The sequence below is a fragment of the Chenopodium quinoa genome, unplaced genomic scaffold (assembly GCF_001683475.1).
Source record: "Chenopodium quinoa cultivar QQ74 unplaced genomic scaffold, ASM168347v1, whole genome shotgun sequence".
Taxonomy (NCBI): Eukaryota; Viridiplantae; Streptophyta; class Magnoliopsida; order Caryophyllales; family Amaranthaceae; genus Chenopodium; species Chenopodium quinoa.
In genome coordinates this window covers 2,616,724-2,630,272 of record NW_018745650.1, presented here as the reverse complement: position 1 = coordinate 2,630,272, position 13,549 = coordinate 2,616,724, and the positions used below count along the sequence as shown (strand labels likewise).

At 37.0% G+C, this 13,549-nt stretch overlaps 1 protein-coding gene across 1 annotated transcript; it reads right to left on the bottom strand.

Annotated features, from left to right (window-relative positions):
- Positions 1–12,239: 12,239 nt before the first annotated feature.
- Positions 12,240–13,020, bottom strand: LOC110716908 (antiviral protein alpha-like). The gene is given in 3 exon segments (XM_021895561.1): positions 12,240–12,618; positions 12,702–12,861; positions 12,864–13,020. Coding segments are annotated over 3 exon segments (696 nt in total).
- Positions 13,021–13,549: the final 529 nt, after the last annotated feature.

Genomic DNA, 13,549 nt, shown 5'->3' with positions numbered 1-13,549 from the left:
TTATACTTTGTTCAAATATTTACTTAGTTTTATACATATGGGTCGAAAACTTTTCAAGTCCTTCATGTTTAACACGGTAAATTCCTTCACTCGTTCAAAACAATTTATTAAGTCTATCCAATAGATCTTAATTCCCACTATCAAAACGTACTAGTACTCAAACAAGAGAACTTACAATACTCATGGTCGAGGAAAAAGGTTTCGATAGCTATATGAGAAATATACTTATGACGATTTTAAATCTCTTAAAGTATTCTCATAAGTCAACTGGTATAGTTCTAAACCAATACCTATGCAAATGATTTATGAAAATCATGTCCTCGTAGCACAAGAAACGGTGTTATAAATCATACTACACACTAATCTCAAGTGATCATTAATTCTCCATCATTTAAATGACCTTGATTAGGGATAATTTTCGATTGAAATATTCAATGTTCACTTAACAGGTGTTTCTTTATCCAAGACATTGTCTTGATACCCTGTTTTGAATATTCTCATAAATCAAATGGACTCATTATTTAATTCTAAACCACAATTACATAGTTTGTGGAATTTATTTGTAAAAATTATTATTCCACTATGAAACCTTTTCAACTTTTCATCTAATGATAAATGGTTTTCCCCAAATGTTTCAAGAGTAACACTCTTCACAAAACATTTATAGAAATCACACCAATATTTAATATGCTTGATTTTTTTCATGCAATTCTGATGAATGTTGTCGTTCACTTATTGCATAGGTTTAGTTATTGTTACTTTGCAAATCTTAGCATCTTCATTATCGAACAATTTCATAATAAGATGATAAAATTTTGAGAGTGTTATGAATCATATGTGATTTAGGATTTATTGTCCAAGTGATGGCTCTCACTCATTTTCATGACTTGAGATCTTTCAACTTGACAACCTACAATCATCAACGTTCGACAACGAACTTTCCATTGAACACTTTCTTATTATTGCCTTCCAAGCAAAAATATTCTCAACATTTATTTCAGTAGACTTTCTGATGGTGCTTTGCTCGGATTTCATTCCAAACGGCTCATAATGATTTGAGAGACCCTAATCGCTTGTGATTATGGAAATGTACCTTAAATTTCCGCATATTATACATGGATGTGCATCCATGATACCATTCTCAAGCCACGACGCATTCTAGCTCGTGCTTATAAACGGTTTCCTTAATAAGGATCTAATCCTTGCTAAGGATGTGCTTGTAACATCAATTCTCAAATTACATTTGTTTACATGCGTCAAGAACTTATCCTCTTTTACTTATCAAAGTACTTCGGATTTTTCTTGATCATAATCTAACGATTGATCACTTAGATTTAAATTGATTGGTATTTTATACTTCTCATGCTCTAAGCATGTAAATTGAGTGACAACTCCATATCATAGCATACATGATGGTTTTAATTGCAGAATTATTCCCAATATGTTCCATTCATGTGACCTTTTAGCTCATCCAGTTTCACCGAGTCTTGCTAAACTGTTTGCTATGTGATACGGCTGAAAGTCTCTACTAGAGTCTTTCTTGTTTGACTTAGTATTTTCCCAGCTTATACTTAGCTCAAACGTTTACTTAGTTTTATACATATGGGTCGAAAGCCTTTCCACTTAATTCATGTTTAACACGGTAAATTCCTCTACTCGTTTAAACATTTCATTAAGTCTATCTAATAGATCTTAATTCCCACTATATACTAAGTACCACCTTTTGCTTGGTCCATTGTTGAAAATCCTTTCAAATCTAAGCATTTAGCATTTGACAGTCATTTCACAATAGAGTTCGTAAACTTCTTGTTGGACCATACAAGATTGACTCTTGCTCCCACTAATCTTCTTGTTCATAAAAATTTATATGATTCTCCATAAGCCAAACCTTTTATTAACGTTATGAGAATACATGTTTCAATTCCTACATACAATGCTTCACTTAATCCCACAATGGATTTCTTGAGCTTTCTTTTAAATCTAGCATTATTTAGAATTACAAAACCCTTAGACTATTTCCATAGTCTCTTCCAAAATCTAATAATGTGGTTTTGTTATTTATTTTGCCATATTTCATATGCGCAATTTTGCTAGAACAATCACGAAAAGACTTAAGCGTTCTGATTGGTGAATAGGTTTTTATTAAAATCAACGTCGTGAATTAATTGTATCCTTTTCAACCAATCTAGCTTTGAATGCTTATGCATTTCCACATTTGTCAGTTTTCTCCTTGAAAACATATTTGCGATTGATGGGTCTTTCACCCTTCATGAAAATGAATCAAGTTCCAAACATGATTTACAAACATTGAATTCTCATTTAAGGCACTTGTGAAGTCCTTTGAGTATTCTTGATCAATCATTCTCATGAAACCCTTCTAAAGTCTTTGAAGATTCTCAGTTTAAGTTTGTTGCTAATCTCGATGGTCATCGAGTTCATTTTCCTCCCACTTGTCATTTTGGAAATGTGTTAGTTTCTAGAAAGACAGCACTTAGAGCAACAAATACTATGTACTCAATTAGGTTGTGGAAGAAATGTCCGTATTTTCACTTGAATACTTACAAAGAGACATGTATATTGTCTTTGGGTAAAAGTTCGTTGTGAAACAAACAGTTAGCTCCTTCTCGAGCTACCTTAGCCCTTATTGAGCCACTTAGCTCCCACTAAGCCAATGAACTCCCACTGAGCTAAGAGCCCTAAACATATACTTGAAAAGACGCTAGAAACTATTTCTATCCATAACTAAATATGGTGTCCTTTCTTAGCTTCGACAATTTTTGTTTAATGTAACACTAGTCATTTGTGCAAATCTTTAAGAACTTTATAGGAAGGGATGTGATCCATCATCATTCGAGTCATTTCTAAATGGCATCGAAGGCTCCGTCAAGAAATACTATGAAATTTCAATTTCATAAGTTTGATATGGTCACTCTTGGCTCAAGCAAGCATCGCTCGATCTAATCTAGACGTTTTGATTTCTTGCCAAGTTGATTCTATTCTTCACTGAACATTTGAGCTATTCAAGGTCCAGTTTGTTCACATTTGATGAATGTAGCCACATTCTTTCAAATTCTTGTAAGACGTTGAAGTAATGGAGTCTTCTTTAGCTTTTGGAGCCAATTGTCTATGCCAAGCACAATAACTCCTTTCTTTCTCGATTTTAACTAGTAAGACTTGCTTGTCTTAGAACGATTCCAAATCGATCAACTATCAAGAGTTTATCTAATAGAACCTTGAGTACGTTCTTGTCAATGTGACATTGCTAAAGATATTTGGAACACAAACCATGTCCATGATTTAAACCTTGTGAGTTTTCATGTTAGGGAAATTTTTGTTTATAATCTAGCATTCTTGACTCATGGCTTAGACAACCATACCATTCAAATAAAACCCGTAACTATTGCTCTTTTATTGAATGTGAGTCTTTCCGTGTGTAAACGGATCGTTTGCTGATTATGAAACACAATAACCATTATTCGTTCCAGCCTTGGCTTAAAAGGACTTTAAACAAACCAAATGACCTTACAACTGATGTAGCACTACTTGCTTCATTCTAAACTTGTAAGTCAATAACTTAGCTTGACTTCAACGGTTTAAGGTCACTTTCAAAGTGGAACACTCAAGCAATATCCAATACTTGTGAAGATAACGAATTGCTAAGTTAACCATAATAACATGAACTCATGGGTAGAAAAGGAATCTTATTCCTTTCCTTTGTTTCTTGTTTCCTATATTTCTTATCATACACCATCTCATAACTTTAAGAACCATTTCTTTAAGTGCCTTGACTTTTACACTTTTTTAGGCATAATTAAGCATCTAACGCGCCGTGAAACAAAGTTCCATCTTTTCCTTCAATTTGTACTTGAATTACTACATCAATGAGTCCTACTCATTTGTGTATGAAGCGAAAAGATATGTTGGTTGTCAACTATTGACAATTTGAGTTTTTCAACTCAATATTTGATGTTCATCAAAACAACCCAATATTTTGAATACATGATATCCAACCGTTCTTTCGGACTTAAGTCATAAAAGTCAATTATGAGAAGTTGTATTTTAAAAATGCCTTTTCTTTCCTTGAGAACCATTCTCAAAAGATTTCCTTTACCAATCATTGAAAACAATATAATTTGATTTAGAATTCTACAAATATAAGTGCAAAGTATAATTATTTATCAAGTTCATAACATAATAAGTTCGACATTCAAAGCATACATGCAAACTTTCAATCTTATTACGCTTCTTATCCACGCATTAAAATTTGACCCTTTTAGGCGAGAATAAAACGATTCCAAGATCCCAAATATCAAAAATTGATTAAGCATGCTTTAGCTTGTCTTAACACTTAATATTTTTAAGGTAAGCAATCCAATTGCTAATAGCTCTAAGCTACTCTTGGTTCGATAAAGCGTTGCATCTAATACTTTGTTGACATTTTATCTCCATTGCCACGACACCTAAGGACTCCTTACTAATATCTTTGAGCTTAACCAAGACGACTTGTATACCTAGTATACCTTACGTTCCTAGGAAAGCGGTAATGCCTCGCTTTAGCATAGTCGATCACCACGCGCATTAGTTCGGTAAGTGTTGTTCTTGGAATGACAAATTTGGCTCAATATTATAGGGACCTAAGGTTTCTACATTGGTTGATTTAAGTGAACTTAATTAATCATCGCAACATTTGAAATCCTAAACATGCATCTATCATACCATTCAATCATATATAAACACAATTATATATATAGAACTAAACTAAAAGATGCATTTGGCAACTAGCATGACCCCTTGAGTCTTCAAATCTCCATGGGTCTTTGATGCAACTTCTTGGCTCTTCTTCTTAGAAACGCCGTCTTCGAGACATCTCCGCCAAATATGCAATTACTAGTTACTACGACTAGGATTAATCTAAGTATTAAGGTACAAAAATACGCAACGGTGTGCAGACCGTATTTAGATTTACAAAAATACATAACGGATCGCAATCCGTATTTACTATCCTAGTCGGGCCCCACTAGTTTCTATTTTCACAAAACCTGTGATAGAATATACATTCCATTCATCCATTCACTATATGTGAATGACCCATGCATTTTACAACGAAAAACAAGTAATAATGCATAACACACGCAAACTAGTAACTAACTTAGGTGGTTAATACAATTAACACGCCTAATTAAAACTAGTCAAAGTTGTTAACCGATTATTTGATTAAAACGCAATTAGTTTAAGTAATTAACGAAGCTCCCACTAAATTCCACATCCAACTTAATTAATTCAATTAATTAAGCTGGTAAACCCATATTTTGCCAAATTATTTTGCAAGTGCCGGAGGAATCGAGGCCTAGCCTCGTTAAAATAATTAAATTAATAAATGAAACGGCCCAATTACGCAAAATGATAGCCTATCGCAAGCCCAAGTGCCTAACATCAAAGCCACAGGCCTAGGCTTGATAAGCACCAAGGCTCGAAGTTCGCATGCCTAAAGAGCTGGCCTGCCCACCCAGCAGCGCCCCTACTGCCTGCTGGCACCAGCAGCCTCGCAGCATGCTTCGCATTCCCGCATGCTGCTGGCGCTGGCAGCTTGTGGGTGGCATGCCAGCATGGCTACTCGCTGCTCCTAGTGCCACATCAAACCAAAGCAATTGCAGAAAAACGCAGCAAATGGCATGAAACCCGCAGCACCAAGTGTGCACTAACTTGCACGCACCACACACTTGTGCATCAATAGGGCAAGGCACCTCACACACACACACCTTGGCAGCCACATGTGGGTTGCGTGAGCAGCCCGGCTAGCCCAAGGGTGCGTTTTTGAATGGTCCTTGCCTTGAATTGCGTGCACTAGTCTCGAGATTTTAATTCCCGATTTATGTGTGATAAAAATTAATTCTAAATTTATTTTAGAATCAATTTAGAGAAAAAATGAAAATAAATCAAGTCCAACTTATTTAAATTCAACTTTAGTAGTGCACAAGCCTAAATTATTCAAAAACCATTCTTTAAATCAATATAGGTCCATCTTGATGCTACAAAATTGAAGGGCTATACTTATAATTAATTTAACCATACATAAATTAATAATGAGATTTGACAAAATTAAAGAGGTTGAAAAAATAAACCCATTCATCTAATGAAGAATTTCCAACACTAACTTGTGTATAATTGAAAAATTACATCTTCCAATATGAAGATTAATTAAATTTCAATCACAAGTTTTAAACTTTTAGGACTTTAATTAACCCAAAAATGATTAAATCCAAAAATTAGTTCAACATGGAATTTAGCAATCAAATTTCCAACCAAATAAACAATTAAAGATTAGATCTTAACATATTAGGGACTTCAAAATTACAAATTCACCATAAACATTCACACTTGAAGCAATTTATTTGAAAAATGTGAAAATTTCAAGTTTATGTGAAAAATGAACTCACCAGATAAAGCACCAATTATGACTTCATAAACATGCTTAATAAGGTTTATAATTTCACTAGATTAGGGATGCAACCATACATTTAATCTACATTTAACATGCCATAATTAGTCAAGGTTTAAAGATTTAAAAGTTTTCGTCAAAAACGAAAAACCCCTCGAAAAACATGTTTTTGGGTGGATTTTGGCTTCTGGACAGTCCTTAAATAGGGTCAAAAACGATTTAGAACATCAATTTCACCCAAAAATCACTATTTTTGAGTCGAAATATGGGTTCGTTAGCCAAAATAAGAAATAATACGAGATTAAAACTAATTAAAACGAGCTTCTAATCTAATTAGAAAGCAAAACAAGAATTTAAATCCAATTTAAATCACCTCAATTAATTATTAGTTAAAATAATTAAAATGAGCGCGGCTCTGATACCGCTGTTGGGTTTCGTAGCGTCCAACACTACGCAGAAGAGTAACCCGCCCAAGACCCTCCCACTAATTAAAGCAACTAAGCATGTAATCACATAATTAAACAATAAAAGAAAGAGAAAGGGAAATGACATTCTTACCCTTGACGCGTGCTTCTCTCCTATAGAGCTCGGACTTCAAAGCCTTAGCTCCGCAAGTGCGAGAGCCTCCGACGGAGTCCACCCTTGAGACCCAACCCGAACAGCCTCTACCCCGAAGGTTAGTTGGGGCTAGACCAAGAAAAAACTAGAGTATTACAAATTTAAAGGTTTTCTCACCTATAGAGAGATGCCTTATTGAGTTCAACTCAAGTGATTTTTTCCTAAACCCAAAACTTGGTTATTTATAGGAAAGGAGACTTGATCTCCCTTCGCCCATCAATGTGGGAGAATTGCATTTTTCCACCAATTTATTTTAATAAAAAACAAATTGAAATGCAAAGCAATCAACAAGCTCCAAGTGTCACGTGGAGGGAAAAGGTTGGTGGGGACCACCAAAGGGGAGGACCAAAACACCTTGCTCCCCAAGCCAAACACCAAGAAATGGTCCCCTCCCTTGACCGGGTTTGACAACGCCACTTGGCTTTCTTGCAGCCTGCCTTTGTTGCCAAGCCTGCCAGCTGGCGCCTAGCACCAAGGTTGGGCAGCCCAGCCAGCCAGCACGCAGCACATGCGCAGCCAGCCACCACACAGCCAGCCAGCGCATGCGATGCTGCTGCTTGGTGCGTGCTGCTGCTTGGTGCTGCTACGCTAGCAAGAACGCATGTAGAGCCCAGCACGCATAGCATGCTGTTGCGATGCTGCGATGTTGCTGCTTGGTGATGCTCGCTAGCAAGCACGCATGCACAGCCCATAGCACAAGCACGCATAGCGTGCTGCTGTGCGAGTGCTATGGATTGCATGCTTGCGGTAACAAGGCCCAGCAAGCACTTGCGTGCTGCTGGCCTCGCGATGCTTCCGGCAGTGCTGCTATGTGCGAGGCACTAGCATGCTAGCACGTCTAGCGCGCCAGCGATGCTGGCCATGCCACACCAGCTGGCTAGCCAGCGCTGCTAGCATGCGATGCTAGCAAGCTCGGCATGGTGCGTGGTCTAGGCTAGCCTAGCACTCGCATGGCTAGGCTAATGCAAGGCTACAGCTTAGCTCGAACTTGTTGCCTGTTGATTTTTCTCGTCTCGTCGATTTCTAATTTCAACTCGACTTATGACGCTCGGTTTCGACGTTCCATGCTCGACATCTGACGTCTTTGTTCGTATTACTCTAACGACTCATCTAATCCTTCGGATTGATTCGTCGCCTTGGATCGGTTACTCTATTGGATGGAGGCCGCTTCAGTTTTGCGCTTGTTGTGCTTCCGAATTTTATTCCGAATTTTTGTGTGACATAAAAATTAATTCTAAATTGATTTTAGAACAAATATTGAGCAATATTGAAAATAAAACTAGTTCAACTCAATTAAATTCAATTTTAGTGCACAAACCAAAATTAATTCAAGAACCATTCTTTAAATTATTTTTGGCTCAACTTGATGCTACAAATATGAGGGTTATTCTCACAATTAATTTAACCAATATAAATTAATAATGAGATTTGACAAAATAGTTGAATAAATAACCAATAATCCAATGAAATAATTTATCCAACACTTACTTATGAACATTTGATATTGTAATCTTCCAATATGAAGAACAATAATATTTCATGCACAAGTATGAACATTTAAGATTTTAATCAACTTCCAAAATGATTAAATCCAAAATTAGATCATTTTGGATTTTAGCAAGATAAGATCCAACCAAATACACAATTAAAGATTAAATTTTTAACATTTTAGAGGCTTCAAAATAATGTTCACCATAAGCTTTCACACTCCAAGCAATTAATTTGCAAAAATGTGAAATTTCAATTTTATGTGAAATTAAGAGCTTGCCAAATTAAGCACCAATATGACTTCATAAAAATGCTTAATAAGGGTTAAAATTGTAGAAGATTAATGGTATAATCAAACACATAATCCAACAAATGCATGCCATAATTAATCAAGGTGTAAAATTTAAAAAATTTCGTTCCAAACGAAAAACCCCTCAAAAAACCACTTTCTGGGTGGATTTTGGCTTCTGGAAGGTCATTTTTAATTACTATGTGGATAAAGAATGATTCAAACGTTGATTCCACCCAAAATTCACTATTTTTGAGTTGAAATCGGGGTTCGAAGGCCAAAATTAGCATAAATACAATTTTAATCTAATTAAAAACGAGCTCGTAATCTAATTAGGATGCTAAACCAGAAATTTAAATCCATTTAAATCACTATAATTAGTTTTTAGTTGTAAAAATTAAATGCAAGAGGCTCTTATACCGCTGTTGGGTTTCGGAGTGTTCGACACCACGTGGAAACCTGAAAACCGAATCACATCCATAATAATTACAATATAAACAAAAGCATACAAATAAACAAAACACGAACACATAAAGAGAAGATATAGAAAGAAACTCACCCTAGAGGCGTGCTTCGCTCACTCAATGTGCTTGAACTTGAAAGCTTCAAGCTCCGCAAGTGCGAAACCTCCGACGGCTCACACCCTCGCTCACCTAACTGGAATAGGCCCCTACCCCGTTGCTTAGACGGGGCTAGACCAAAATTAACTTAGAGTTTACAAACTAAGGTTTTCTCGCTTTTGGAGATCTCTTAGAGTTCACCAACTCAAGTGAAATTCCCAATACCCAATGATTGGTATTTATAGGGAATTGTTCCCATGATTTCCCATCATCTTTCAATGTGGGATAGATGGTAAAATGCCAAAAGCATGATTTAATTTAATTCTAAATTAAATTAAATGTCAAACCAAATAATCAATCAACACTTGTCAATATGTTAGGGAGGTTAGGTGAAGACCACAAGGGAGGACCACAAGGCCTCCCTTGTTCCCCAAGCATAAACCTCCATCAATAATAATCCCCTTATGACCTTTGACGGCAAGGTTCTGGTAGCTGGCCTTTGGGCAGTAAGGCTTTGCATGCTGCCAGCCATGCGCCTAAGGCCCAGCAAGCAAGCCCTGCTTGCTGACCTCACTACAGCGCCATCTTTGGAGCCCATCGCTCGGCGCCTACCAGCATATGCGAGGCCCAGCCAGCAATGCTAGCTAGGCATGGCATGCGAGCAGCCCGCAAGCGCAGGTCAGCAGCATGTTGCGCCTTGCTTGTGCTGCTACCGTGCAGTGCTGCTAGCTAATGCTTGCGGCATGGCTTGGCAGCCCATGCAAACCATGTGCTCGGCCTTGCCATATGATTATGTTGTGGCAAGGCCTCGTATCTAATACGATATGTGTTGATTTAACTTATTTTATTTGTCTGTCTCGTTGATTCCTAGAATTGACTTGACATTTGACGTTCGTCTTCGACGCTCTTAGCTTGGAATCCGACGTCCTAGTTCGTAAAATCTTTATCGACTCATTTAATCCTTCGGATTAATTCGTCGCCTTGGTTCGGTTACACGATTGGGTGCACTACAAGAAAACACCTTATTTACGACGGAAAAAATCGATCGGTATACCTTCTAATTCCGTCGGAAACAGCCCTTTCCGACGGAATTCTGTCGGAACACGTTGTCGGAGATCACTTAGTCGGAATTTTAGCTTATACCGAGGGATTTTCCATCGGAAAAGGCCCTACCGACGGAATTTCCGACGGATTTTAAATTGTCGGAGTCTACGTTTGACCTAAAATGGAAGTCCGTTGCAAGGTTCCAACGGACGTAATTCCGTAGGAAGAAACATGGCTTCCGACGGAATATTTCGTAGGAAGATTAGAATCTTCCGACGGAATATTCCGTAGGAAGGAGCTTCTCTTACGACGGAATTTCCGTCGAAAATCTGGGTAAAAAAAATAAAAAAAAATTCAGACCACCCACCCAGATCCACCACCACCCCCCTCCCCTGCTTAACACCCCAATCCGCCCCACAGCCACCCCACAACACCACGACCCACACCAAACCCCACTGAAACTACCCCAACAACAGTCCACCAAACACCACTACAATCCCACCCACACCAAACACCACCACAATACACCAGCCCCCACCACCACCGACACCACCATACCACCCCACCACACCACCATGCAAACAACATACACAATTAACCCCAAAAAATCGCAAAAAAAATTAAACATCGAAAAAGAAAAAAAAAACGAAAATTAAATATCGAAAAAGAAAAAAAAAACGAAAATTAAACATCGAAAAACAAAAAAACAGAAAATCAGACGAAAAATAAACATCGAAAATTAGATCTATAAAAATTAAACATCGAAAATCACAAAAAACGTAAATTAAACAAAATAATAATTCGACCACTTACCTTGAATTCCTTCAAAACCCCTAAATTAGCTTGAATTTGGGTTTTAAAGGTTAAATTCGACCATGAAAACTCTAGATCTAGGGTTTTCATGGTCGAATTTAACATGAAAAACCGGGTGGTGGTGTGTTGTTGCGATGGAGGACAGAGAAACGAAGGCGGCTTCGTTGCGCAGTGGTGGTTGCGATGGAGGACAGAGAAATGAAGGGGAAGGAGGGAGGAGGAGAGAGAAACAAAGGGGAAGGAGGGAGGAGGAGACAGAGAAAGGGGAAAAGGAGAGGAGAAAGGGAAAAAGAAAAGGAGGAGGTCAGGAGGGAGAAAAGGAGAAGAAAGAGAATAGGGGGGTTAATGGACTTCCGGTTTTTTTGTTTCTTTTTTTTTTAATTAAAAATCCGTCGGAAAGGGGTAAAATCCGTCGAAAATAAATACGTTCCGAGGGATTTATTTTCCCTCGGAATTTACAGCTACCTACGGAACTTTCCGTCGGTAGATATTTACCGAGGGATTATTCCGTCGGAATATTTCCGAGGGAATTTCCCACGGAACTTATCTTTTCCAACGGATATTTCTGACAGAGTAAAATTCCGTCGGAAAATTCGAATTTTCCGACGGAATTTAGGTCCGTCGGAAAAAGTCCTATTTCTAGTAATGGTGTGAACCGAAGGGTTTAGTCAAGATTAAGCTGTAATATTAATTATACATTAATATTACTGATCTGAAGCGGCCTTCAGCTATGCATTCCGATCACTTGACCTCACTGAATAATTAGCTTTCCTAATTAATTCTGAATCCTCTATCGGAATAATACACTTGTTCGAAGGACACCATTCCTTTCATAAACATGTTTCATACACGACATATATTAAGACCACTTACCATACGTGTCATTACTTAACATCATTACATAATTTGTATTCGACTTAAATTGAAATTCACAATTCAGCCTCATCGTCACCGGTCTTGGTTATAAAAAACTTGTTCATGAACAACTTTAGCTTATTAAATACAGATACTTGGCTTTTTCCAAAATTTTTAGGAGTGCCATGTCATTAACTATGTCTTCAACTTTAGACACTTTCCAATCTTTATCGTTCACATCCTTTAAATCCAGCTCGGGTGAGATTACACCCTTCTTAGATTCCTTAATACCTTCACCAATTTTACTCCAACGAATTTCCAATCGGGTTGCTTTTGGATCGGGGTTATAGTAAGTTGCAAAATTTTCCACAATCATATTTTCAATATACTTGAATCGTGTTGCCTCTGAAATCATTTGGATTATAACAAGAAGAAACCGAGCTTCGGTCTTAACATCAAGCGCCTTTCCGTAGACTTTGTTGATGAACTTGTTAAGTGGTTCAGCTCCCAGTTAATTCTTAGACGATTACTAGTACCTTTTGCCTCAGGAAAGAGATCTTTTGTTTTGTGTTCAAAATCCTTAAAAATATGATACCTAAACTTTTTATCAATTGTGTCAAGATAGCTAACCACATATATATCATTATATAAATCCAAAGCAACTGTGATCGTTCCTCCCTCTGATCCCTTTATGTCAACCAAAAAATACTTTTGTTTGTTTTTGAAAGTTGCTGCCATTACTGGTACATTGGTGCGCCGTATTAGTCGCTCAATAGCTTCGAGTACGTAGTCGTCGTAGGGCTTGATGCATCGAAACTTAGATCTGATGCTGCAAATGTTGGTTCAAGGATGATCACCCATATTGATATGGCTGCTACAACAAAAGCCCTCGTTATTGTTTGTATTCCCTTCATTTTACCTGTTAAAAGACTTCAAGTATACAACAACACGATTTAGTAAGATTGGATTAAACATCTGCCTTGAACAAAAGGTAGGATAGGCCAAAAATGTGTGTTAACAAAAGGTAGTTTAGGCCAAGAATGTGTACTAATTCTAGTATCATTATTACTTTTTTTTTTTTTTTTTTTGGTGTGTGTGTGTGTTTAGACAGTCATATATAAGGGTAGGTGATGAAAAACTTCCCTAAATTTTGATCCCTTACTTTTATCAATAATTCGTAACTTATGGCCTTGGAAGCTTGATAAAATTATTTGGAGCAATTGTTTTTTTTTTTTTGCAATGGTAATTTGAGAATCAAAATATAAAGGCACCAACGAGAATGTTCCATAATTAAATACTCGTATAAAGGTAGTTTAAAAAATCAATTTAAAGTTACCATGAAATGTTGTAGTTTAAGCCCTTTAAGGTCATGATCTTCTAATGTGTATGAATACGCAATTTTCCAATAGACACACAATAACAAAATCGTACTTGTATAATTTA